Here is a 27174-nt window from a genome sequence, read left to right as displayed (position 1 = left end):
CCTCCTGGGGCTGGACGCGCTGAACCCTTCACTGGGGCTGGACGCTCTGAAGAACCCCCTCTTGGGGATGGACATTCTGAAAAACCCCTCACTGGGGCTGGACGCTCTGAAGAACCCCCTCTTGGGGCTGGACGCTCTGAAGAACCCCCTCTTGGGGCTGGACGCTCTGAAGAACCCCCTCTTGGGGCTGGACGCTCTGAAGAACCCCCTCTTGGGGCTGGACACTCTGAAGAACCCCTTCTTGGGGCAAGATACTCTGAAGAACCCCTTCTTGGGGCTGGACACTCTGAAAAACCCCCTCCTGGGGCGACAGGCTTGGAAACTCTAGGTGGAAGACCAGTTTTGTGACAGATGGTATTTAAAGATTGGAGATACACTCTGCCCTCATTTCTTGGTTTTCGAATGGGACAGGTTAAAATAAAATGTCCTTGACCCCCACAATACAGGCAAAGTTTATAGTCTCTTCGATACTGGCGTTCTGTTTCAGAGAGGCTAGGTCGAGGGAAACTTTGGAACTTGCCTCTTGTCTGAGGAGGAGAGGTACCCCTATCATGCCTAGTCCATGGGTCAGAAGAAAACTCCTTTTCTGGAGCTATTTTTCTGGGGTCCACCAGTCTCCCCAGGAATTCAGGAAGAACGCATAGAATACCGGACACTAAAGTCTGTAGCTGGTCTAACTGCTCCTTTAAAACCCCCAGTTGTAACAAATCTAAAGAAGGTGATGTCACGGGAGCTGAGGGGTTAACGAGCTGTGAGAAAACTCCCTCAGGCAGACTGCAATTATCTCCCCTGCTGTTTGTTTTTGGCCAGTTCATACTGTCAGAATTCGTTTGGATCTCCCAGTGTGAAAACATATTAGCAGGGACTGAGGTTCACGGAATAATAACTAGTTTATTAAAGCAACGTACAACTGTACAATAAATATAAAGCAGGAATAACTAGAGAACACAAAGGGAAAACTGAGGGGACATGGGATGCCAGGAAACTGTGAGTACATGAGAATGATGTAGACTGTGGTAGAGTATGCACGTACCAGGGTTGCAGGATTGCACTGTAACTGGAACACAGGATGACACTGATGATTTGTAAACTTGTGAACGGTGACTAAAGGTGCTGATGAGTTAAGGAACTTGTGAATGATGATTTAAGACACTGGTGATTTGCAGACTTGTAAATGGTGACTGAAGATGCTGATGAGTTAAGGAACTTGTAAATGATGATTGAAGACACTGGTGATTTGCAGACTTGTAAATGGTGACTGAAGATGCTGATAAGTTAAGGAACGTAAGAATAATGGTTAAAGACACTGGTGGTTTACAGAGTAGTAAATGGTGACTGGAGACGCTGATGATTCCAGGAACTTGAGAATGATAACTAAAGACACTGGTGATTTGCAGACTTGTAAATGGTGACTGAAGATGCTGATGAGTTAAGGAACTTAAGAATAATGGTTAAAGACACTGGTGGTTTACAGAGTAGTAAATGGTGACTGGAGACGCTGATGATTCCAGGAACTTGAGAATGATAACTAAAGACACTGGTGGTTTGCAGAGTAGTAAATGGTGACTGAAGACGCTGATGATTCCAGGAACTTGAAAATAACAATTAAAGACACTGATGGTTTGCAGAGTAGTAAACGGTGATTGGAGACGCTGATGATTCCAGGAACTTGAAAATAACAATTAAAGACACTGATGGTTTGCAGAGTAGTACACGGTGACTGGACACTGATGATTCTAGGAACTTGAAAATAATACTTAAAGACTCTGATGCAGACACTGACTCCCAGCACGCTGATGACCGAGACACATTAAAGTCCAGAAGCTGCTTGAGAACGCTGGAAGCTGTGCAGCAGTTAATGCTGGAAGCACCGGAGACACTGGGGTAGACTGCGGAGAAACTCGCCGGGAACAAGAGCACTGGCAGTTCTTTGGTCGATTTAGCAGCAGAGATCAGCATGACCAGGACCAGGAGCTGTAACAATCTTGACTTGATGAACTGGCACCAGGGAGCCTGTGTGGCTGGCCTAAGTAGTGAGTACAGGTGCTGCTCACAGCTGTGGTAGCAGCTACTAATCAAGATGCAGATACAGAGCAGAACTCTGAACACCAGAGCAGAGAGCGCCACCCCAGGCATGGAGTAGAAACTACATGGGATTGTGACACATATATATCAAAACAAAGATATGTGGGCATACCAGGGGCATTAAATCGAAACAGACACCAAATGGTCCAGTTAGAAACATCTTAACAAATGGAGCGAATAGGGTGTACCTTGTATTTTCTCATGTTTTAGTTTGTCTTGGCACAGGATGTGTTCACAGATTTTTATATTAAATTATTTTTATTGATATAATAAATGTTATGAATTTTTAACTAAGATCAATCCAATCATTTCCTAGATAAAGCGCTGCCATTTCATGTTTTGTTTTAGTGCTCCTCAGGAGTGACTTACCTGTATTATACAGCAGCTGCTTGTTGCAGCAACTACATATCAAGCGCCTGTTTTTCCTTGATAAGGGGTTCCATTTGAATTACCGGCAAAACCCCTTTATGATAGGAATTTTCATACCTTAAGGAAGACCCTTTATTGAAACTGTGCATTAAGTGATTGCACGAGAAAGATTTGAGATTACCACATTATATATAACACAGAGGTACAATTTTACTCACAGATTTCAATTACTTTCACAATCTACCTTTTAACCATATCTGCTGCAGTTACTGCACCTTTTTATTATTAAAAAATATAATAAAGATACGTCTTAAAGGAACTTGTAGGTATAAATGCTATTGTGAACCACATTTAATAAACTTATTGTCTCTTGTTTATTTGATCTATAAATATACAATGCAAACATAAGTATTCAATAGAAGTATTGTATTGTATATATTTGCCATGGTAACATAGTAGACTATAAACTTTAGTCACGTTATACAATAAGCACAGTATGACAAATTAAAAAGGCAGTTGAAAATCATTCTTTTCTATGTTTGAGTTTGTGAAATATGAGATCATGAGCATTCTTACTCTGGATGAAATAAAGCAAATTATTGATGAGGCAGCAAAACTGAATCTATCTGACCTTCCATATACTGTTGTGCTGGATTTACAGTTTTTCTTGGTGGAGGTAAGATCTTATATTTTCTAGTTATTTTCTTTTTTGAGCCTTTAAAGGTATACTTCTAGCCAAGTTTTATAGTGTTATACTTTGCTAATTTCTATCCTGCATTTTACAGTTACGGAACAAAAAGTTAGCAGATGAATCTGCTAACAGATCAATAATTCAGGAACTTTTGCAAAAAATTGATGATATTCAGGAGTCAGCTTCCAGCAATATATCGTATCCTTTTCTACAGTATTATGTTTGCAGAACAGCTCTTGGAACACAATCAATTAAAAGATATGAATATTATATTACATATAATACATTGTATATCTATCCATCTCTCTCTCTCTCTATGGGGTATATGCAATTAGCGGCGAATCGCGGCAATTTTTCGCCCGTTTTTTAATTCGACACAATTCGACTGTCGAATTCCGGCAAGTGGGTGCCAAAATTCAACATATTCAATAAAAAACGGATTCGACAGTCCCGCTGTCGAAAAACGGCCGATTTGACGGATTTTGATCCGATTTTTAAAAAACGGGAAAAAACCCGAAAAAAAATTGCGTGGGGTCCCCCCTCCAAAGCATAACCAGCCTCGGGCTCTTCGAGCCTGTCCTGGTTCTAAAAATCCGGGGGAAAAACTGACAGGGGATCCCCCGTATTTTTAAAACCAGCACCGGGCTCTGCGCCTGGTGCTGGTGCAAAAAATACTGGGGACAAAAAGAGTAGGGGTCCCCCGTATTTTTTACACCAGCATCGGGCTCCACTAGCTGGACAGATAATGCCACAGCCGGGGGTCACTTTTATACAGCGCCCTGCGGCCGTGGCATTAAATATCCAACTAGTCACCCCTGGCCGGGGTATCCTGGGGGAGTGGGGACCCCTTCAATCAAGGGGTCTTCCCCCAGCCACCCAAGGGCCAGGGGTGAAGCCCGAGGCTGTCCCCCCCATCCAAGGGCTGCGGATGGGGGGCTGATAGCCTTGAGAAAAATGAAAGAATATTGTTTTTTCCAGTAGTACTACAAGTCCCAGCAAGCCTCCCCCGCAAGCTGGTACTTGGAGAACCACAAGTACCAGCATGCGGGGGGGAAACGGGCCCGCTGGTACCTGTAGTTCTACTGGAAAAAAAATACCCAAATAAAAACAGGACATGCACACCTTGAAAGTACAACTTTATTTCACACATGTCGACACACACATACTTACCTATGTTCACACGCCGACCTCTGTCCACTTGTCCAAGTAGAATCCACGTGTACCTGTGAATAAAATTATACTCACCTGATCCAGTGTCCAGATTATAATCCACGTACTTGGCAAAAAAAAAAAAAAAATGAACACCCGGACCAAACGGACTGAAAGGGGTCCCATGTTTACACATGGGACCCCTTTCCACGAATGCAGAGACCCCTCGTGACTGCTAACACTCATTTCTGCAGCAGGGTACACTGGGTTCCACAGGGAAAACATTGGGTGTAGAGTGGATCTTGATCCAGAGGCACCAACAGGATAAAGCTTTAGGCTGTCCCAGGATGCATTGGGGCCTCCTCTGTAACCTCGCCTCCAGGCACTGTGAGCTCAGTTTTTAAGTTGGTGCTGCAGCAGCAGTAGGTCACCATAACAGGAGGACTGCACTGGGCAGCCCTGAAAAAGCTTTTTCTGACAGAAAATTTCTTCAAAACTGGGCTGTCAACACTGTATGTCATGGTGACACTTCAGTGCTGCAGCTCCATCACCTCCCAAGCGGCGTTGCATACTCCCGCGACCTGTTCACGGGTGCTTGCGGCGGAGACTCTCCGGCTTTAGGCACACGGTTGCAGACACTTTCCTGGTTCACGTGGCTGCTACGGGGAGGAGGTAAGAGGGTTCCCAGGCGGGACTCATCATTAAATCGCGTTCCAATCGCATGTCCAGGGAGATGGACTGCGACGCTGGCGTGGACACTGTCACAGAGTAGGGACCCCACTATATCTGCCGGGGCATAGGAGTACAAGTCGGGTGTACTAACACCCCTGTTAATAAGGCACCATAGTACCAGCGGTGAGGCCCAGCATAGGGGAGTGAGTGCTTGACTTGTAGCCCCTCCCCGGCCCAGGACGACATCTACTGCAGATTTTCCCGCGCTGGAGCTTCCTCACACTCTCCCGCACTTCCTGACTGAGACGCTGGGCGCCATCTTAGGTATAGCTGCAACTGGTCTCCAGAACTGCAGGGCAAGGTCTCCCCTGTAAAGCCGCCTGTATACATCGCTGTGACTTTACAAACACTTGAGTATTCTACATGTCTTTATACAGTGTTAGTTAAGAAAAATTGTACCGATTACAGAATATGTAGTACGAGTATTCTGATATATATCTCCACTGTTATATATGCATATATTAGTTCAGTGCAGTTTTATTGTAATATAGTCATTATCTGCATTGCTAATGTGACTGTGTGTGCCTGTATCTGCTGTGAGGTTTCACTTTCAGTGTTTCCCAGAGATCTATCACTATATTCTGTACCCTAGGGGACTAGGTGCGTCAAGGTTGTTCATATAGTGCGTCACAGTATTAACCTATTATGTGTATTCTACTGTGTACTCAGTCACATACTGTAATACCAGATTTATTCGCAGGTGTTGTGTACTGGGGACTCAGACTCATACTATCGGATTTATTCGCAGGTATTATACTCTGTCTGGTTTCATCGTACTAAACCGCTCTGTGCTGCATTTGTGTACAATGTCTAACTGAAAGGGCAGTAAGTCTGTGTATGATGGTCTGAGTACTATGGCCCTCATTCCGAGTTGTTCGTTCGCTAGCTGCTTTTAGCAGCATTGCACACGCTAGGCCGCTGCCCTCTGGGAGTGTATCTTAGCTTAGCAGAACAGCGAACGAAAGGTTAGCAGAACTGCTACTAAATAATTCTTTGCAGTTTCTGAGTAGCTCCAGACCTACTCACAGATTGCGATCAGCTCAGTACGTTTAGTTCCTGGTTTGACGTCACAAACACGCACTGCGTTCGGCCAGCCACTCCCCCGTTTCTCCAGACACTCCCGCATTTTTCCCTGACACGCCTGCATTTTTTAGCACGCTCCCGGAAAACGCTCAGTTACCACCCAGAAACGCCCCTTTCCTGTCAATCATTCACCGATCAGCAGAGCGACTGAAAAGCGCCGCAGGATCCACAGCAAATCTACTAAGTTTTTAGTTAAATAACTAAGCGCATGCGCCCTGCGTGACTTGCGCATGCGCAATTAGCAACAAATCGCAGCATAGCGAAAATCGTCAACGAGCGAACAACTCGAAATGAGGGCCCATGTGACATAAACCCCCTAGTCAGTCCGTGGCTACTGTAAATCAAGAGCCACCCTGGGCCGCATTCTCAAACCTACTGGGTACTCTAGTGGAAACCCTAACGCCCGCTATGGGACCACCTGTATGATTACAGCCTCAAATAATCCATTTGGTCAATCCGCCTTGGGCAGACAAGCTGTCTAACCAGTTGCGGCAGTTGACTCATTCCTTGGTCAGACAAAAATCTACCCCAGGTCAATCCTGTGTCTCTGGGTCATCTTAGCGGGCTGCTTCCTCCTCACAATAAACAAATCTCTCAGATGTTTCATCTGAAGAGGAGGGGGAACATACTGTCCTGTCAGACACTGAATCAGGCGTTTCTGACGAGGATTCTACTTTGCAAGTTGACGTCCCTGCTCTAGTGGTTGCTATTAAGCGAATCCTACAAATCACTGATGATGAAGATTCCACTACTGTCACCAAGAAAACTGACATGTTTAAATGGCAGAAGGTGGTAAAAAATCTATTACCCCATTCTGACATTTGGTAGACATCAGGCTGGAACCCTGGTCTAATCCAGGGAAGAAATTTGCTCTCTCCAAATGGGCCTTAGCTCGCTATCCTCTCCCGGCAGAGTTATGTAAAAGGTGAGAAAATTCACCGCCAGTGGATTCAAATGTCAACTGCCTAGTGGTATTATCCACTCGGCAAGTCACCACTGTCACTTCACTGAAAGAACCGACAGATAAGCATGTGGAGGGATGCCTAAAATCTATTTACTCCCTGACAGGTGCTGTACATAGATCCACTATTGCTGTCTCCTGTGCTGCTAAAGGTATTGGGTTCAGGCATTAATGGAAGAGCTGCCTGAGGATATATCTGACAATGCCAGACCATACCTGTCTCACATCACCACCGCCTCTTATTATATTCAAGAGGCGTCCTCTGAGGTGGATGTGTTGGCGGGCAAGGCATCAACTACGTCTGTTCTAGCTCACCGCATTCTGTGGTTGAGGTCATGGAAGGTGGACCTGGACTCCAAAAAGACCTTGGAGGTACTCCCTTTTAAGGAAGAAATCTTGTTTGAGGACCTAAATAAAATCGTGTCTGAACTGGCGGCTGCTAAGACTGCCTTTCTCCCAAATACTAATCCTTCTGCACAGAAGGCAAAAGGTACCACTTTTCGTTCCTTTCAACCTCAAGGTAAAGCAAAAGGTCAGGCATACCCGAGACAATTTTGTGCTTCCAAACCACTAAGCCCAAAGCAAAACAGTCCTTGGCGGCCCGTTAGCCTGCTTCTAAACAAGACAAGCTTGCCGCATGATGGGGTGGGTCTCCCCCTGGGGGACCCCAGGATGGGAGGCCGACTTCTGCAGTTCACCCAGGTCTGGTTAAAGACCACTTCAGATGCATGGGTGCGAGAAGTTGCCTCACGGGTACGCAGTCTCTTTCAAGAGACGTCCCCTCGCCAGCTTTGTACCATGGTTATACTTTCAGATCCACTAAAGGCGCAAACTCTGCAGCAGGTTGTGAGTTCCATCCTGAATACAGGAGTGGTAGTGCCAGTGCCTTTGTCCCAAAGGGGCAGTGGTTACTACTCGACCCTGTTTCTAGTCCCGAACCCCAATGCGTCATTCCGGCCTATACTCAACCTCAAAATGACTAAACAAGTTTGTGAGAGTGTCCAAGTTCCGTATGGAGATGCTGCGCTCAATTGTGCTGGAGATGGAACCCAGAGACTATATGGTATCCCTGGACATTCAGGATGTGTACCTGCATATACCTATTGCCAGATCACATCAGCAGTATCTGCGGTTTGCTATTGGCAACCTACACTACCAGTTCCAGGCTCTGCCATTTGCTCCCCGGATCTTCACCAAGGTCATGGCTGTAATGACGGCACATCTCCCTCGCCAGGGAGTCAGGATCCTGCCGTCTCTGGACGACTTGTTGATCCTCCCATGATGTCCTCCTCAGTAATCTACAATTGACAGTAAGCGTCCAACAAGCACACGTGTGGCTCATCATTTGGAAGAAATCCACGCTGGTCCCAGCTGAGAGCATGGTGCACCTGGGGGCACTCCTGGACGCACACAGTCAACGTCTGTTCCTTTCTCCGGAGAAAGTCCTGAAGGTTCAGTACAGGATAAGATGCTTTCTCTGACACACCAGAGTGTCAACACAATCGGCGATGCAAGTACTTGGCCTGATGGTGTCGGCAATCGACATGGTAGAGTACGCTCAATTTCATTCCCACCCTCTGCAGAGGTTAATCCTTTCCAAGTGGGACGGCCTATCTCATCGGATCAGATCTCACATGATTACCTTGACTCTGGAGGTTCGTCATTCATTGACCTGGTGGCTCCAGGACCAGCAATTGAGCAGGGGCCGTCCCTTCTGGATCCCAGACTGGGTCCTGCTGATGACGGATGCCAGTCTGCGAGGATGGGGTGCGGTGTTGGAGCAACACTCTTTCCAGGGTCGCTGGACCAAGGAGGAGTCCCTCCTCCCAATAAACATTCTGGAACTGTGGGCGGTGTTCAATGCGTTAACTCTCACCCTGCCTCTGGTACAGAACAGGCCTATTCAAGTACGGTCAGACAACGCCACCGCGGTGGTATACATCAACCATCAAGGTGGCACTCAAAACCGCATGGCAATGTTGGAAGTGTCAAAAATCCATCAATGGGCAGAACGCCATCTGCCAGCAATATCGGCAGTGTTCATTCTGGGGGTCCTAAACTGGGAAGTGCACTTCCTCAGTCGCCAGGACGTACACGCCGGAGAGTGGAGTCTTCATTCGGAAGTCTTTTAACTCCTAGTGGACACGTGGGGGCCTACCAGATGTAGACCTGATGGCGTCTCGACACAATCACAAAGTCCCAGTCTTCAGATCAAGGACCAGGGATCCTCAAGCAGCTTTTGTGGACACACTAGCCACTCCATGGAACATTTGGCTGCCTTACGTGTTCCTTCCAGTGCCACTCCTGCCCAGGGTGCTGCAGAAGTTCAAGCAAGAAGGAGGAATACTACTGCTAGTCGCTCCGGCGTGGCCCAGACGGCATTGGTTCTCAGACCTGCAGGGTCTATTGACAGAGCATCCTCTTCTACTTCCTCAGTGACCAGACATCCTCATACAGGGCCCTTGTCTCTATCCAGACTTGGCCAGACTGGCTTTGATGGCTTAGCTCTTGAAGCATTACTCCTGAGAGCCAAAAAATTCTCTGAGGCGGTCATTCAAACTATGTTGAAAGCCCGTAAGCCGACGTCTGCTCGGATCTATTATAGGATCTGGAATTCCTACTTCACCTGGTGTGCTGATAAGAACTATGATGTTTACAGATTCAAAACATCCAGAATCCTGGCTTTCCTGAAACATGGCCTGGACTTAGTCCTTCGTCTGGCCTCTCTCAAGGTTCACATATCTGCCTTGTCGGTGTGGTTTCAGAGAAAAATTGCATCTCTACCTGACGTTTATACATTCACTCAGGGTGTCTTATGGATTCAGCCTCCCTATGTCCCTCCTGTGGCTCCATAGGATCTGTCTGTTATCCTGAATGCCCTGCAAGAGATTCCATTTGAACCTCTTGAGTCAGTGGACCTTAAATGGCTCACATATAAGGTCCTGTTTCTGCTGGCTATTGCCCCTGCTTGAAGGGTGTCGGACTTAGGCTCTTTGTCCTGTCGTCCACCCTTTCTAATATTCCATTGTGACGGGCAGTTCTGAGAACTCTCCCAGGTTACTTACCTAAAGTGATGTTATTTTTTCACCTTAACCAAGAGATTGTGGTTCCGGCCTTTATCTCTTCTGACTTGTCCCCCAAAGAATGGTCTTTGGATGTGGTTAGGGCTCTCCGTATATATGTGGAGAGGACTGCCTCTAACAGGAGGTCAGATACCCTTTTTGTATTGTTTGGTTTCCACAAATGTGGCTGGCCTGCGAATAAGCAAACCTTGGCCAGCTGGATTAGAATGGTGATTGCACAAGCTTATGCGCAGGCTGGACTCCCGGCTCCTGCTGCTATTAAAGCCCATTCTACTCAGTCTGTTGGACCTTCTTGGGCGGCCCGCCACGGCGCATCCGCAGAACAATTGTGCAAGGTGGCTACGTGATCCTCAGTGAACACGTTCATTAGGGTCTATGCCTTTGATACTTCCGCATCCCAGGATGTTTCCTTTGGACGCCAGGTTCTCATATCCGCTAAGGCGCGTCCTCTCCCTTGAGGAACTGCTTTAGGACATCATCCAATGTTTTCCCTGTGGAACACAGTGTACCCTGCTGCAGAAAATAAGTTATGGTAGTCTTACCATGGTTAACTCTCTTCTGCAAGGTACACTAGGTTCCACAGGACGCCCACCCTGACGCACCTAGCTTCTATGGGTTTATATGGCATTAGCTTCTGGTCCCTTCTCCTGTCGTGAGAATGTGCTTCTATGTGACTAACATCTGCCTTCTCTCTTACCTGCTACTACATTGGACTGGTTAACAAAACTGAACTCACAGTGCCTGGAGGCGGGGTTACAGAGGAGGCCCCAATGCATCCTGGGACAGCCTAAAGCTTTAGCCTGTTGGTGCCTCTGAATCAAGATCCACTCTACACCCCAATGTTTTTCCTGTGGAACCCAGTGTACCTTGCAGAAAGAGTTAACTATGGTATGCCTACCATAACTCTACTTTTATATTTACAACCGTGAAAATCAGAAACTCCCGTGCGAAGAAGGGGTAGACCAGCTAATAAACATATATACATTGAATGATTTTGGATTGATTAGGGGTGTCTCTTCATATAAATGAAAAAAATTCACAGACATAGATAGTGACAGCAGGTATATTGGGGTTGATCAATGCTCAAGCACCCATAGAGCTGGCTCCTCTTTATTTCAGCTTTAAAGTGATATCATTAAAATATCAATGTGTGCCTGCATTCTGGTGATTTAGTAGTCTTGAGGAATAGATCTTCTCTTCTTGGGTCTTATTTACAGTAACCACAACCCCATTCTCCCATTTCCCAACTTTTCATTCCTGTAAATGGGATGTTTGTGTAGGTGTTACTTAGTGCTTATACACTCATCTGAGCCAGAGCTTTAAGATTCTTAATTAACAGAGTACAGGTAAATAACATTTGCTCTTTTATATAATATTACTTAATTGCACCTGCAACTGTTTTTAGATTGAATTAATGCTCACATACTTTAAATCAAGTGGTTCCTATAAAGTAATGCATGTAAGAAAAACATTATAGACAAATCTAAGAAGAAAGATAATATCATTGCAATCAGGGAAATCCATAAAACATTTTATAGGGGTGTGCTGTGGCTGACGCTGGGATCCAACAGCATACCGACGCCGGGATCCCGGCGGGGAGGGGCGAATGCAGCAAGCCCCTTGTGGGCTCGCTGCGCTCGCCATGCTGTGCTCGCCATGCTGCGGGCAAGGTGGCGACCTGCGGTCGCCACAGGTTCTGTTCCCACTCTATGGGTGCCGTGGACATCCACGCGTGGAAACAGTCCCTGTTGGTCGGCATGCCGACTGTCGGGATAGTGAGGGGGCGGGATGAAATAAAGTGGAGGTCATGTGACCGTCTGTCTCCCGACCGCCGGTCACATGAATACCACCCATTTTATAGGTATCAAAATCTAGTAAAATGCAAATCACTTCAAACATGTAAAAGCAAAACTCCACATGAAACCTATTAGGTATGTTACTAACTTAAGTAATCTGTATAAGGTTGAGTATCCCTTATCCAAAATGCTTGGGACCAGAGGTATTTTGGATATCGGATTTTTCCGTATTTTGGAATAATTGCATACCATAATGAGATATCATGGTGATGGGACCCAAGTCTAAACACAGAATGCATTTATGTTTCATATACACCTTATACACACAGCCTGAAGGTCATTTTAGACAAGATTTTTAATAACTTTGTGCATTAAACAAAATGTCTGTACATTCACACAATTCATTTATGTTTCATATACACCTTATATAAACAGCCTGCAGGTCATTTAATACAATATTTTTAATAACTATGTGTATTAAACAAAGTTTATGTATATTGTGCCATCAGAAAACAAAGGCTTCACTATCTCACTCAAAAAAATCCGTATTTCAGAATATTCCGGATTTCGGAATATTTGGATATGGGATACTCAACCTGTAATAACAGCAACAATGAAAACACAATACAATATTGAATACAGAAATGTCAAATCAAAATGTGAGAGTCAACAGGTCGTCTGTGCATTGGTGTTTCTGTAATGGGTGCAACTACAACACATTATATTTACCTTTCCAGAGTCCCGCGTTGGGTGTTTCAGCCTTGGCAAAAATTACAGCTAAAATGTCTGCCATGCATGCGCAGTAGTGAAATTAGTCTCTGGAACACAGTAACAGTTTCTAAGGTTGAAAAAAGACAATTTGTCCATCGAGTTCAACCTGTTACTGATCTCCTATACTGTAATATTTTTAAGACTAATTTAACTGTGGTGAATGTTTAGCCGTTATGTCAATTCCTTTTTTTTTAATTATGTTATTTTAATACTATAGAGCATGATTTACCCACCATAACCCTGTATATCCTTTTCCATTAGGAATTTAATCTAGCCTAGTCTTAAACGTAATGACCGAATCCGCCATTACTATTCTCTCAGGCAGGGAATTCCAATTACATATTGGGGGTCATTCCGAGTTGTACGCTCGCAAGCTGCTTTTAGCAGCATTGCACACGCTAAGCCGCCGCCTACTGGGAGTGAATCTTAGCTTATCAAAATTGCGAACGAAAGATTAGCAGAATTGCGAATAGACACTTCTTAGCAGTTTCTAAGTAGCTCCAAACTTACTCGGCATCTGCGATCAGTTCAGTGCTTGTCGTTCCTGGTTTGACGTCACAAACACACCCAGCGTTCGCCCAGACACTCCTCCGTTTCTCCAGCCACTCCCGCGTTTTTCCCAGAAACGGTAGCGTTTTTCGCACACTCCCATAAAACGGCCAGTTTCCGCTCAGAAACACCCACTTCCTGTCAATCACATTACGATCACCAGAACGAAGAAAAAACCTCGTAATGCCGTGAGTAAAATACCTAACTGCATAGCAAATTTACTTGGCGCAGTCACACTGCCGACATTGCGCATGCGCATTAGCGACTATTCGCTCCGTTGCGACAAAAAAATAACGAGCGAACAACTCGGAATGACCCCCCTTGTCCTTACTATGAAGAAACCTTTCCGTCTTTGTGTGTGAAATCTCCTCTCCACCAACCTTAGCGGGTTGTCCACGTGTCCTTTGTGATGATCTTACCAAAAACAATTCCCCCGCTAGCTCTGTGTATTGACCACTTATATCAGGGATGGGGAACCTTTGGCCCTCCAGCTGTTGCTGAACTACACATCCCAGCATGCCCTGCAACAGTTTTACCATGGCCAAATTGCAAAACAGTTGCAGGGCATGCTGGGATGGGTAGTTCAGCAACAGCTGGATGGCCAAAGGTTCCCTATCCCTACCTTATATATTTGTAAAGGTTAATCGTGTCCCCTCTTAATCTAAATTTTTTAAGTGTAAACATGCCTAGCCTTGCAAGCCTTTGCTCGTATTCTAGAATCTCTATCCCCTTAATCAATTTGGTTGCCTGTCTCTGAACCTTTTCTTGTTCCAGGATATCCTTTTTGTAGTATGGTGGCCCTAATTGTGCACAGTATTCGAGATGTGGCCTCATTAGTGATTTATATAATGGGAGTATAACACTCTCATCCCTTGCATCAATTCCCCACTTTATGCGTGCTAATACCTTGTTTGCCATTTTTGCTGCATTCCTACTTTGGGTACTACTGCTCAGTTTGTTATCTATGTGAACACCTAAATCTTTTTCCAGTACAGAATCACCTAGTTTTTCCCCATTTAGTATGTAGATAGTATTTTTGTTCTTGCTACCAAAGTGCATTACCTTACATTTGTCTATACTGAACCTCATTCTCCATTTTGCCGCCCATGTTTCCAGTTTAAGTAAGGAGACTTACCATTTTTAGCTCTCTTTCTGCGAAGTACATTGGGTTCCACAGGGAAACACTGGGGTGTAGAGCGGGATCTTAATCCAGAGGCACCATCAGGCAAAGCTGTCACTGTACCAGGAAGCATTGCGGCCTCCTCTATAACCCCACCTCTAGGCACTGAAAGCTCAGTTTTGTTAACCAGTCAAATGCAGGAGCAGTTAAAGAGAAGGCAGATGTTAGTCACACAGAACCACATTCTCGCAATAGGAGAGTGTACCAGTGGCTAATGCCATAAAACCCAAAGAAGCTAGGTGCGTCAGGGTTGGCGCCCTGAGTAAATCTACCATAAGTCTCCTTTTCTGCAGCAGGGTACATTGGTTTCCACAGGGAAACATCGGGATGTCCTAAAGCAGTTGCTCAAGGGAGGGGGTGCGCCTTAGGTAAGAGAACCCGGCGTCCAAAGTATGCATCCTAGGAGGTGGAAGTATCAAAGGCATAGAACCTAATGAACGTGTTCACTGAGGACCACGTAGCCACCTTGCACAATTGTTCTGGGGACGCGCCACGGCGGGCCGCTGAAGAAGGTCCAACAAACTGAGTAGAATGGGCTTTAACTGCAGCAGGAGCTGGGAGTCCAGCCTGCGCATAGGCTTGTGCAATCACCATTCTAATCCATCTGGCCAAGGGTTGCTTATTCGCAGGCCAGCCACGTTTGTGAAAACCAAACAGTACAAAAGGCGCATCTGACCTCCTGATAGAGGCAGTCCTCTCCACATGGATACGGAGTGCCCTAACCACATCCAAAGAACGTTCTTTGGAAGACAAATCCGAAGAGACAAAGGCTGGAACCACAATCTCTTGGTTAAGGTGAAAAGATGACACCACCTTAGGCAAATAACCTGGGTGAGTTCATAGAACTGCTCGGTCCCGGAAGAATATGAGAAAGGGTGGGCGACAGGACAAAGCGCCTAAGTCCGACACCCATCTTGCAGAGGCAATAGCCAGCAAGAACAGGACCTTGGCTGTGAGCCATTTAAGGTCCACCAATTCAAGAGGTTCAAATGGAAACTCTTGCAGGGCATTCAGCACAACAGACAGATCCCATGGAGCCACCGGAGGGACATAGGGAGGCTGAATCCGAATAACGCCCTTAATGAACGTCAAGTATAGAGGCAATTTTTCTCTGAAACCAAACCGACAAGGCAGATATATGAACCTTGAGGGAGGCCAGACAAAGACCTAAGTCCAGGCCATTTGCAAAAAAGCCCAGTATTCTGGAAGTTCTGAATCTATGGACATTGTAATTCTTCAATGTGAAGTAAGAACTCCAAACCCTGTAATAAATCTGGGCAGAAGCCGGTTTGCGGGCTTTCAACATCGTTTGAATAACCACCTCTGAAAATCCTTTGGCTCCCAGGAGTGATGTTTCAAGAGACAAGGGCCCTGTACGAGGAGGTCTGGTTGTTGAGGAAGTAGAAGAGGATGCCCTGTCGATAGACCCTGCAGGTCTGAGAACCCATGCCTTCTGAGCCACGCTGGAGCGACTATAAACAGCACTCCTCCTTCCTGTTTGAACTTCCGTAGAACCCTGGGCAGGAGTGACACTGGAGGGAACACGTAAGGCAGCCGAAAGTTCCATGGTGCCGCCAGTGCATCCACGAACGTGGCTTGAGGATACTTGGTCCAAGATCCGAAGACCGGAATCTTGTGATTGTGTCGAGACGCCATGAGGTCTACGTACGGTAGACCCCACCTGTCCACTAGGAGTTGAAAGACTTCTGGATGAAGACTCCACTCTCCGGCGTGTACGTCCTGGTGACTGAGGTAGTCCGCTTCCCAGTTCAGGACACCCGGAATGAACACTGCCGATATACTTGGCAGATGGCGTTCTGCCAAACAAAGGATTTTTGTCACTTCCTTCATAGCCATGCGGCTTCGAGTGCCAACATGATGGTTTATGTATGACTGTACCTGAATGGCCTATTCTGTACCAGAGGCAGGGCAAGTGATAACGCACTGAACACCGCCCTCAGCTCTAGGATGTTTATTGGGAGGAGCAATTCTTCCTCGGTCCACCGACCCTGAAAAGAGTGTTGCTCCAACACCGCTCCCCATCCCCTCAGGCTGGCATTCGTTGCCAGGAGGACCCAGTTGGGGATTCAGAGGTGTGGCTCCTGCTCAGTTGTTGGTCCTGGAGCCACCAGGTCAGCAACAAACGAACCTCTGGAGTCAACGAGATCATTTGGGATCTGATCCTATGAGGCAGGCCGTCCCACTTGGCAAGAATTAATCGTTGCAAAGGGCGAGAATGAAATTGAGCGCACTACACCATGTCGAATGCCGTCACCATCAGGCCAAGTACTTGCATCGCCGAGTGTATCGATACTCTGGGGCGACGGATGAAGTGTCTTATCCTGTCCTGGATTTTCAGGATCTTGTCTGGAGACAGGAACAGTTTCTGACTGTGTGTCCAGAAGCGCCCCTAGGTGCACAATGCTCTGAGCTGGGACCAGCGAGGACTTGTTCCAACTGATCAGCCATCCATGGGCTTGTAAGCAACTCACCGTCAATTGTAGATGACGGAGAACATCGTGGGAACTCACCAGAATCAGCAGGATGTTCAAGTATGACAGGATTCTGACTCCCTGGCGATGGAGGTGCGCTGTCATCTTGGCTATAACCTTGGTGAAGATCCGAGGAGCCATGGCCTGTCCAAACGGCAGAGCCTGGAATTGGTAGTGACTGTCACCAGTAGCAAACCGCAGGAACTGCTGATGCGATATGGCAATAGGAATATGCAGATAAGCATCCTGTATATCCAGGGATACCATGTAATCTCCGGGTTCCATAGCCAGCACAATTGAGGGCAAGGTTTCCATATGAAACTTGGCTACCCTCACAAACTTGTTCAGTGATTTGAGGTTCAGCATAGGCTGAAAAGACTGCACTAGAAACAGGGTCGAATAATAGCCTCTGCCACGCTGGGACTGAGGTACCGGCACAACCACTCCTGTACTCAGGAGGAAACCTACCACCGTTTGTAGAGCCTGCACCTTCAACCGATCCGAAGGGAGTACCGTAGTGCAGAACTGGTGAGGGAGACATCTCTTGAAGGAGACTGTGTACCCGTGAGAGACAACTTCCAGTACCCAAGCGTCTGAAGTGGTCTTTAATCAGACCTAGGTGAACTGTAGAAGTCGGCCTCCCACCCTGGGGTCCCCCAGAGGGAGGCCCGCCCCATCATGCAGCAGACATGTCTTGTTTTGAAGCAGACTGACGGGCTGCCCAGGGCTGTTTCGTCTTGGGCTTGGTGGTCTTTGGAGCACGAGATTGTTTCGGGTAAGTCTGACCCTTGGCCTTCCTTTGAGGTCGAAAGTAACGAAAAGTGGTAGTCTTCGCCTTCTGTGTAGAAGGATTAGTAGGAGGAAGAAAAGCTGCTAATTCAGACCCTATTTTATTTAGGTCCTCTCCAAACAAAATGTCACCAGGGAAGGGGAGTACTTCCAAGGTTTTCTTGCAGTTTAAATCAACTTTCCACAACCTCAACCACAGTATGTAGCGAGCCAGGACAGACATGGATGACGCTTTGGCTGCCATTACCCCCACCTCAGAGGACGCCTCCTGAATGTAATATGTGCATATGAATGTAATAGGTGCATATGTGAGACAGGTATTGTCTGGCATTGTCAGAAATATAATTGGGCAGCTATCGTGGGCCTATGAATGACCCCTGTGATGGAATATATAGATTTCAGGCATCCCTCCACACGCTTATCTGTCGGTTCCTTCAGTGAGGTGACAGTGGTGACAGGCAGAGTAGATGACTCCACAAGATGGGTGACATGAGAATCCACCGGCAGCAGATTCTCCCATTTATTACATAACTCTGCAGAGAGAGGATATCGAGCCAAAGCCCGTTTAGGGAGCAGGAATTTCTTAACTGGGGTAGACCAGGGTTCCCGTCTGATGTCCACAAGATGATCAGAATGGGGTAATACAGTTTTAACCACTTTCTGCTGTTTAAACATATCAGTTTTCTTGGCTACTGTGGTGGAATCCTCATCTTCAGAGATTTGTAGTATCTGCTTAATAGCAACCACTAAGGCATTGACATCAACTTGTGAGGAAGAATCTTCGTCAGTAACACAGGATTCAGTGTCTGACAGGACCGTATGCTCCCCCTCCTCTTCAGATGAAACATCAGAGAAGTTAGTGGATTGTGAGGAGGATGCAGCTCGCTTAGAGCACCCAGGGACACGGAAGTGACCTGGAGTAGATTTCTGTCTAACCAAAGACTGATTTAACTGCTGCAGTTGGCTAGGCAAATTTTCCGTGCAAGACGGATTTACAATAGGGTCAATTTGTGGTGGCAGTGGCACAGGAGGTCTACAGGTCAAGTGCCGGCTCCCCTATACTGGACCTCACCGCCGGTACTATGGAGCCTTATCAACAGGGGTGTTAGTACACCCAACCGTACTCCTATGCCCTGATGGATATAGTGGGGTCCCTCTTCGGTAACAGTGTCCACGCCAGCGTTGTAATCCGTCTCCCTAGACTGTGATCAGGAATGCGATTTAGTGGCAGGTCCTGTCTGGGGGACCCTCTTACCTCCTCCCTTCGTAGCAGCCAGGCGAACCAGGAGAGCATCTGCGACCATGTGCCTAAGCCGGAGCGTCTCTGCCACAAGTACCCGGGAGCCACGGGAGTATGCGACGTCGCTCGGGAGGTGACGGAGATGCAGCACTGAATGTCACCCTGACATATCAGTGCTGCGGCCCTTGAAGTCTTCTTAGCTTTTTCAGTGCTGCCCTGTGCAGCCCGCCTGATAGGTGGCCTGCTGCTGCAGGCACCACTCGAAGCTGAGCTCTCAGTGCCTGGAGGCGGGTTTATAGTGGAGGCCCCAATGCATCCTGGGACAGTCAAAGCTTTGCCTGATGGTGCCTCTGGATCAAGATCTCGCTCTACACCCCAATGTTTTCCCGTGGAAACCGATGTACCCTGCTGCAGAAAAGTTGTTCTGAAGAGACTCAACATTCCCCACTGAATTTATAACCTTACACAGTTTTGTATCGTCTGCAAAAATTGACACTGTGCTCTCTAGACCATTTATGATAATGTTGAACAATAGTGGTCCAAGTACTGACCCTTGTGGCACACCACTTAGTACTTCAGTCCATTTCAAAAAAGTTTCATTTATCACCACTCACTACTTCCTTTTATCCAAACAATTTCTAACCCAAGTGCATTTTGTGCTCCCTCGCACAAGTTCTTTTAATTTGTATATAAGTCTCATGTGAGGTACTGTATCGAAAGCATTAGCAAAGTCTAAAAAGATTACGTTAATTTCTTTACCCTGATCTAGGTTTGCACTAACTGTTTCACAAAAGCCTATTAAATTACAGATGCATCGCAGGCAGGGGCGCGCGGTGTGCCTTGGCGCACCTGCACATCAGCACGCCACCAAGCATACAGAGACGCGTCCCTTTTGTTCACGGCGGTGCGCCTAGTCGCAGATGGAAGCCACGATTAGCATGGCTCCATCTGAAGTCTGACATGATTTATCCTTTACAAATCCATGTTGGTTCCTATTAATAACCTTATTGGTTTCAAGGAACTCCTGTATTCTATCCCTTAAAATACCTTCCAGTACTTTCCCCACTATGGATGTAAGACTTACTGGTCTATAATTACCCGGTTCAGATTTACTTCCCTTTTTAAATATCTGCACTACTTCCGCTATACGCCAGTCTTTGGGGACCATGCCTGATGTGAGTCTTTGAAAATCAAATATAGGGGTCTTGCTAATTTGGAGTGGAGCTCCATGAAAACCCTTGGGTGAATTCCATCCAGGTGACTTATTAATTAAAATTGTTCTTAATCGGTCACAGACTACTTCCTCATTTAACGAAGCATTTAACAGTTGGACATTATCGTTGCTGAGGTTATGCATCAATCCCGCCATCTGGTCCTCTCTTGTAAATACAGATAAGAAAATAAGAATTTACTCACCGGTAATTCTATTTCTCGTAGTCCGTAGTGGATGCTGGGAACTCCGTAAGGACCATGGGGAATAGCGGGCTCCGAAGGAGGCTGGGCACTCTAGAAAGATTTATGACTACCTGGTGTGCACTGGCTCCTCCCACTATGACCCTCCTCCAAGCCTCAGTTAGGACACTGTGCCCGGACGAGCTGACATAATAAGGAAGGATTTTAAATCCCGGGTAAGACTCATACCAGCCACACCAATCACACCGTACAACTCGTGATACTATATCCAGTTTGACAGTATGAAAACAACTGAGCCTCTCAACAGATGGCTCAACAATAACCCTTTAGTTAGCAATAACTATTTACAAGTATTGCAGACAATCAGCACTTGGGATGGGCGCCCAGCATCCACTACGGACTACGAGAAATAGAATTACCGGTGAGTAAATTCTTATTTTCTCTGACGTCCTAGTGGATGCTGGGAACTCCGTAAGGACCATGGGGATTATACCAAAGCTCCCAAACGGGCGGGAGAGTGCGGATGACTCTGCAGCACCGAATGAGAGAACTCCAGGTCCTTCTCAGCCAGGGTATCAAATTTGTAGAATTTTGCAAACGTGTTTGCCCCTGACCAAGTAGCTGCTCGGCAAAGTTGTAAAGCCGAGACCCCTCGGGCAGCCGCCCAAGATGAGCCCACCTTCCTTGTGGAATGGGCATTTACAGATTTTGGCTGTGGCAGGCCTGCCACAGAATGTGCAAGCTGAATTGTACTACAAATCCAGCGAGCAATAGTCTGCTTAGAAGCAGGAGCACCCAGCTTGTTGGGTGCATACAGGATAAACAGCGAGTCAGATTTTCTGACTCCAGCCGTCCTGGAAACATATATTTTCAGGGCCCTGACAACGTCTAGCAACTTGGAGTCCTCCAAATCCCTAGTAGCCGCAGGCACCACAATAGGCTGGTTCAGGTGAAACGCTGACACCACCTTAGGGAGAAACTGGGGACGAGTCCTCAATTCTGCCCTATCCATATGGAAAATCAGATAAGGGCTTTTACATGATAAAGCCGCCAATTCTGACACTCGCCTGGCTGAAGCCAAGGCCAATAACATGACCACTTTCCACGTGAGATATTTTAGATCCACGGTTTTTAGTGGCTCAAACCAATGTGATTTTAAGAAACTCAACACCACGTTGAGATCCCAAGGTGCCACAGGAGGCACAAACGGGGGCTGAATATGCAGCACTCCTTTCACAAATGTCTGAACTTCAGGTACTGAAGCTAGTTCTTTTTGAAAGAAAATCGACAGAGCCGAGATCTGTACTTTAATGGAGCCTAGTTTTAGGCCCATATTCACTCCTGCTTGCAGGAAATGCAGAAATCGACCTAGTTGAAATTCCTCTGTTGGGGCCTTTTTGGCCTTGCACCATGCAACATATTTCCGCCATATGCGGTGATAATGATTTGCCGTAACATCTTTCCTGGCTTTAATAAGCGTAGGAATGACTTCTTCCGGAATACCCTTTTCCTTCAGGATCCGGCGTTCAACCGCCATGCCGTCAAACGCAGCCGCGGTAAGTCTTGGAACAGACAGGGCCCCTGCTGTAGCAGGTCCTGTCTGAGCGGCAGAGGCCACGGGTCCTCTGAGATCATCTCTTGAAGTTCCGGGTACCACGCTCGTCTTGGCCAATCCGGAACCACGAGAATTGTGTTTACTCCTCGCTTTCTTATTATTCTCAATACCTTTGGTATGAGAGGCAGAGGAGGGAACACATAAACCGACTGGTACACCCACGGTGTCACTAGAGCGTCCACAGCTATCGCCTGAGGGTCCCTTGACCTGGCGCAATATCTTTTTAACTTTTTGTTGAGGCGGGACGCCATCATGTCCACCTGTGGTTTTTCCCAACGGTTTACCAGCATCTGGAAGACTTCTGGATGAAGTCCCCACTCTCCCGGGTGGAGGTCGTGTCTGCTGAGGAAGTCTGCTTCCCAGTTGTCCACTCCCGGAATGAACACTGCTGACAGTGCTAGTACATGATTCTCCGCCCATCGGAGAATTCTTGTGGCTTCTGCCATCGCCATCCTGCTTCTTGTGCCGCCCTGTCGATTTACATGGGCGACTGCCGTGATGTTGTCTGACTGGATCAGCACCGGCTGGTGTAGGAGCAGGGATTTTGCTTGACTTAGGGCATTGTAAATGGCCCTTAGTTCCAGAATATTTATGTGAAGGGAAGTCTCCTGACTCGACCATAGTCCTTGGAAGTTTCTTCCCCGTGTGACTGCCCCCCAGCCTCGAAGGCTGGCATCCGTGGTCACCAGGACCCAGTCCTGTATGCCGAACCTGCGGCCCTCTAGAAGATGGGCACTCTGCAGCCACCACAGTAGAGACACCCTGGTTCTTGGAGACAGGGTTATTAAGCGATGCATCTGAAGATGCGATCCAGACCATTTGTCCAATAGGTCCCACTGAAAGATTCTGGCATGGAACCTGCCGAAGGGAATTGCTTCGTAAGAAGCTACCATCTTTCCCAGGACCCGCGTGCAGTGATGCACCGATACCTGTTTTGGTTTCAGGAGGTCTCTGACTAGAGATGACAACTCCCTGGCTTTCTCCTCCGGGAGAAACACTTTTTTCTGGACTGTATCCAGAATCATACCCAGGAACAGTAGCCGTGTCGTCGGAACCAGCTGTGACTTTGGGATATTCAGAATCCAGCCGTGCTGGTGCAGCACTTCCTGAGATAGTGCTACTCCCACCAACAACTGTTCCTTGGATCTCGCCTTTATTAGGAGATCGTCCAAGTACGGGATAATTAAAACTCCCTTTTTTCGAAGGAGTATCATCATTTCCGCCATAACCTTGGTAAATACCCTCGGTGCCGTGGACAGTCCAAACGGCAGCGTCTGGAATTGGTAATGGCAATCCTGTACCACAAATCTGAGGTACTCCTGGTGAGGATGGTAAATGGGGACATGCAAGTAAGCATCCTTGATGTCCAGGGATACCATGTAATCCCCCTCGTCTAGGCTTGCAATAACCGCCCTGAGCGATTCCATCTTGAACTTGAATTTTGTTATGTATGTGTTCAAGGATTTCAAATTTAAAATGGGTCTCACCGAACCGTCCGGTTTCGGCACCACAAATAGTGTGGAATAGTAACCCCGGCCTTGTTGAAGTAGGGGTACCTTGATTATCACCTGCTGGGAATACAGCTTGTGAATTGCCGCTAGCACCGCCTCCCTGTCTGAGGGAGCAATCGGCAAGGCAGATTTTAGGAACCGGTGGGGTGGAGACGCCTCGAATTCCAGTTTGTACCCCTGAGATACTATTTGAAGGATCCAGGGATCCACCTGTGAGCGAGCCCACTGATCGCTGAAATTCTTGAGGCGGCCCCCCACCGTACCTGGCTCCGCCTGTGGAGCCCCACCGTCATGCGGCGGACTTGGAAGAAGAAGCGGGGGAGGACTTTTGCTCCTGGGAACCTGCTGTTTGTTGCAGCCTTTTTCCCCTACCTCTGCCTCTGGACAGAAAAGACCCGCCTTTTCCACGCTTGTTTTTCTGGGTCCGAAAGGACTGAACCTGATAAAACGGCGCCTTCTTAGGCTGTGAGGGGACATGGGGTAAAAATGCTGACTTCCCAGACGTTGCTGTGGAAACTAGGTCCGAGAGACCATCCCCAAATAATTCCTCACCCTTATAAGGCAAAACTTCCATGTGCCTTTTAGAATCTGCATCTCCTGTCCACTGGCGAGTCCATAAGCCCCTCTTCTTGCTTCTGGCTCTGTAAGGGGGACGGCGGCGCGGCTCCGGGACCGAACACCAAGGCTGGGCCTGCAGTCGATCCTTCTGGAGCTAATGGTGTCCAGTAGCCTAAGAAGCCCAAGCTGGCTGCAAGCAGGCAGGTTCGCTTCTTCTCCCCTTAGTCCCTCGCTGCAGTGAGCCTGTTGCCAGCAGGTCTCACTGAAAATAAAAAAACTAATTTCTATACTTTCTTTCTAAAGGCTCAGGAGAGCCCCTAGTGTGCATCCAACCTCGGCTGGGCACAAAATCTAACTGAGGCTTGGAGGAGGGTCATAGTGGGAGGAGCCAGTGCACACCAGGTAGTCATAAATCTTTCTAGAGTGCCCAGCCTCCTTCGGAGCCCGCTATTCCCCATGGTCCTTACGGAGTTCCCAGCATCCACTAGGACGTCAGAGAAAACTTGTTTAATTTTTCTGCTATGTCATTGTCGTCTTTGATTAGGACTCGGGAGGCCATTTTTTGCCATAAATCCCGGGATCCCGCCGATCCCGGGATTTAAGGCGGCCAGGATTCAATCTCGGGACTGGAAGCTGCAATCCCGGGGATTGAGGGATCAGCGCTGAGCATCCTCAGGATGCTCAGACGCTGCCCGGCTCCCCAGTGCAGCATGACGTGCAGTGAGAAGTCACACTGCACTGTCACCCGTCGCTGACCGCTACCGGGAGAGAGAAGAGGAGGTTTCCCACCCGCAATATATGGTGAGTTATGTGTGCGGGGCGGCCACATAGGGAAAAGCCAATCCCGGGAATCACCAATTTTCAATCCCGATACCGGGGATTGAAAAAAATGGCCTAGGATTGGCCTCCCTAATTAGGACTCCCAACTTGCATTTTAAAGGGCCTATACTCTCTTTAATCTTTTGCTGTTGATGTATTTAAAAAACTTTTTGGGGTTTGATTTACTTTCCTTTGCTGTTAGCAAACGTATGTTTCCAGAGACCTGCGCATGCACAGTAGACTTCAGCACAATGCCAGAGCCTACTGCACCGTGGAGAGGAGAAGGCCCACCTGGAGTCTGCACACGGGCCCACTCCTCTGTTAAAACGCCCCTGCATCTGTGGTTATATCTACATACAGATATTTCCTCATTCCGCAGTCACGCCAAACAGCCCCTCTTGGCACAACAGTATCTTCTAGCATTGAGTGTCTTTTTGACGAAAATGCATCTGACTATGTGACTAGGACAAACAAGGGCACACAAGGACATCGCACCCCAAATGCTGACAGGGGTCTGCGAGTGACATTGCAAGACCTATTCTGCACATGTGCAAACCCCCAAACATTGTATTTGTACTCAAACAATTGGGTTTGCCTACACTTATAAATCAGGCCCATGGTGAGAACATGAGGCTGATTATGCAATGAAATGCATTATTATCATTATCAATTCTGCCTTGCCATGACATTAATGTAGATAGTTAAGCTCTTTTTGTGAGGTAAGTCAGCTTTCCAGGTGAAAATAATGCATGAAGCATTTCAAATTAGCAACAATTGTTACTGAAAATCAGCAGTACAATGTGACCTTCTTTCCAGAGGCATAATTACGCCTGGGGGAGTCCATGTGCAGCACTCTCCACTTCACGCAGCGAATTCCCCTTTATCATTTGTCGGCAGTGCCAACGTCTGTGTAATTTCCAGGAAGACGGCGCTTGCAGAGAAGATAGCAAAGCCTCTGACACACAACCAGTCTTTGCTAATTCCTACTCTTGCGCCATCTTTCTGACAATATCACCCGGAAGATGGCACTGCTGCCAGATTAAATAGAGGGATCCTGTTGCAGGTACACTGTAGAATCTGGATGCAGGATGTGCCATGTGGAGCTGTCCTTGACCCTGCAGAAATTATTGAAAAGGAGCAGCAATAATTATATCATTACATAAATGGAGCACTCCATTTTATTTTACCTGTTTAGCTATGAATATTACACTACATAATTTTCCCATACAACAGTCTGTTTGTAAATGACCCTTTATTTCTCATATTTCTAATTTCTTTCTACATTGTATTGATAAAACTTCCTTGCTACCAGTCCTGTCAGATGTGTAGATGGCATTGCGAAGCACCCATCTCATGTAGCAGAATAAAGCAAAAAATGTCACTACAGTATTTCATGCCAGTAATTAATCAACGTCTGTCAAGTCTGTAAATGGAAATCAGTAATAATAATATCGTCCATTCTGAAATAATAAAATCGTTTTCTGTTATTATAATAAAAGTATGTTTTTGTAGTTATTTGTAAAAATACAATTTCTTCAGTGTTCATGCCCTTAAGTCTGCCTAATAATATTGCATTGGTATGAAATAAAATGTTTTGTTAAGGTAACAAGATACTACATATTATTTACAATTACAGCTATCCAGTAATGCACACCACATAATAAACAGCCCAGGCCATAGTGCAATAACAACCTACATACTGTGTTATTACAGAAGAAACATTGTACTCAGGGCTAATAACAATGAAAATATTATGTTTTAATGGTTTTCATTTCAGACTTTCCTTTTTTACAGTTCCAACAATTCAAGCAATAAAATATAATATTGAAAAGGTATGACTGGAATTCTCTGTATTACATGCATATGAAAAAGCAAACAGTATACAATACCCTCTGCTGGAGTCTAAGGGAGCTATCCAATTAGCCGCAGTCAATTACTGTGGCTATTTGTGTTGTGAGAGCTATCCTATTAGCCCCAATAAGCCGGTGCAACCAAATTGGATAGCCTGTAAAAATATATCAGTAAAACACTGGATAAAACGTTCATTTATCACGCTTGATGTTTCTTCTTAGGTAACTGGATACCCCCCTGAATCTGCCATTATGTTGTATTGTTAAAAGGCTTAATGTAGCACTGAATGGAAATGACAGTCAGTTGCTTTCACACTGCGTGCACAGAAAACATTATTTTGGTACTTACCGGTAAATTCCTTTCTCCGAGTCCATAGGGGAAGCTGGAGTTCAGTACTATGGGGTATAGATGGGGTGATCAGGGGAGCCGGCACTTTC

At 46.7% G+C, this 27174-nt stretch overlaps 1 protein-coding gene across 2 annotated transcripts in view; it reads left to right on the top strand.

Moving 5' to 3' along the window:
- Positions 1-26629, top strand: part of MEI1 (meiotic double-stranded break formation protein 1) — a 1382157-nt gene extending 1355528 nt beyond the window's left edge. Inside the window, exons 29-31 of one of the 2 annotated variants that reach the window (XM_063940445.1) lie at positions 2999-3130; positions 3240-3343; positions 26208-26629. In XM_063940445.1, coding sequence (XP_063796515.1) covers positions 2999-3130; positions 3240-3343; positions 26208-26253 — 282 coding nt within the window. In that variant the 3' untranslated portion in view covers positions 26254-26629. Of the gene's footprint in view, positions 1-2998; positions 3131-3239; positions 3344-26207 lie in introns of those variants that run through there. The other variant, XM_063940446.1, reaches the window with a different exon arrangement.
- Positions 26630-27174: the final 545 nt, after the last annotated feature.

The sequence above is a fragment of the Pseudophryne corroboree genome, chromosome 9, assembly GCF_028390025.1.
Source record: "Pseudophryne corroboree isolate aPseCor3 chromosome 9, aPseCor3.hap2, whole genome shotgun sequence".
Classification (NCBI taxonomy): Eukaryota; Metazoa; Chordata; class Amphibia; order Anura; family Myobatrachidae; genus Pseudophryne; species Pseudophryne corroboree.
The sequence above is the reverse complement of the archived record's forward strand: the minus strand, read 5'-3'. Positions and strand labels throughout refer to the sequence as shown.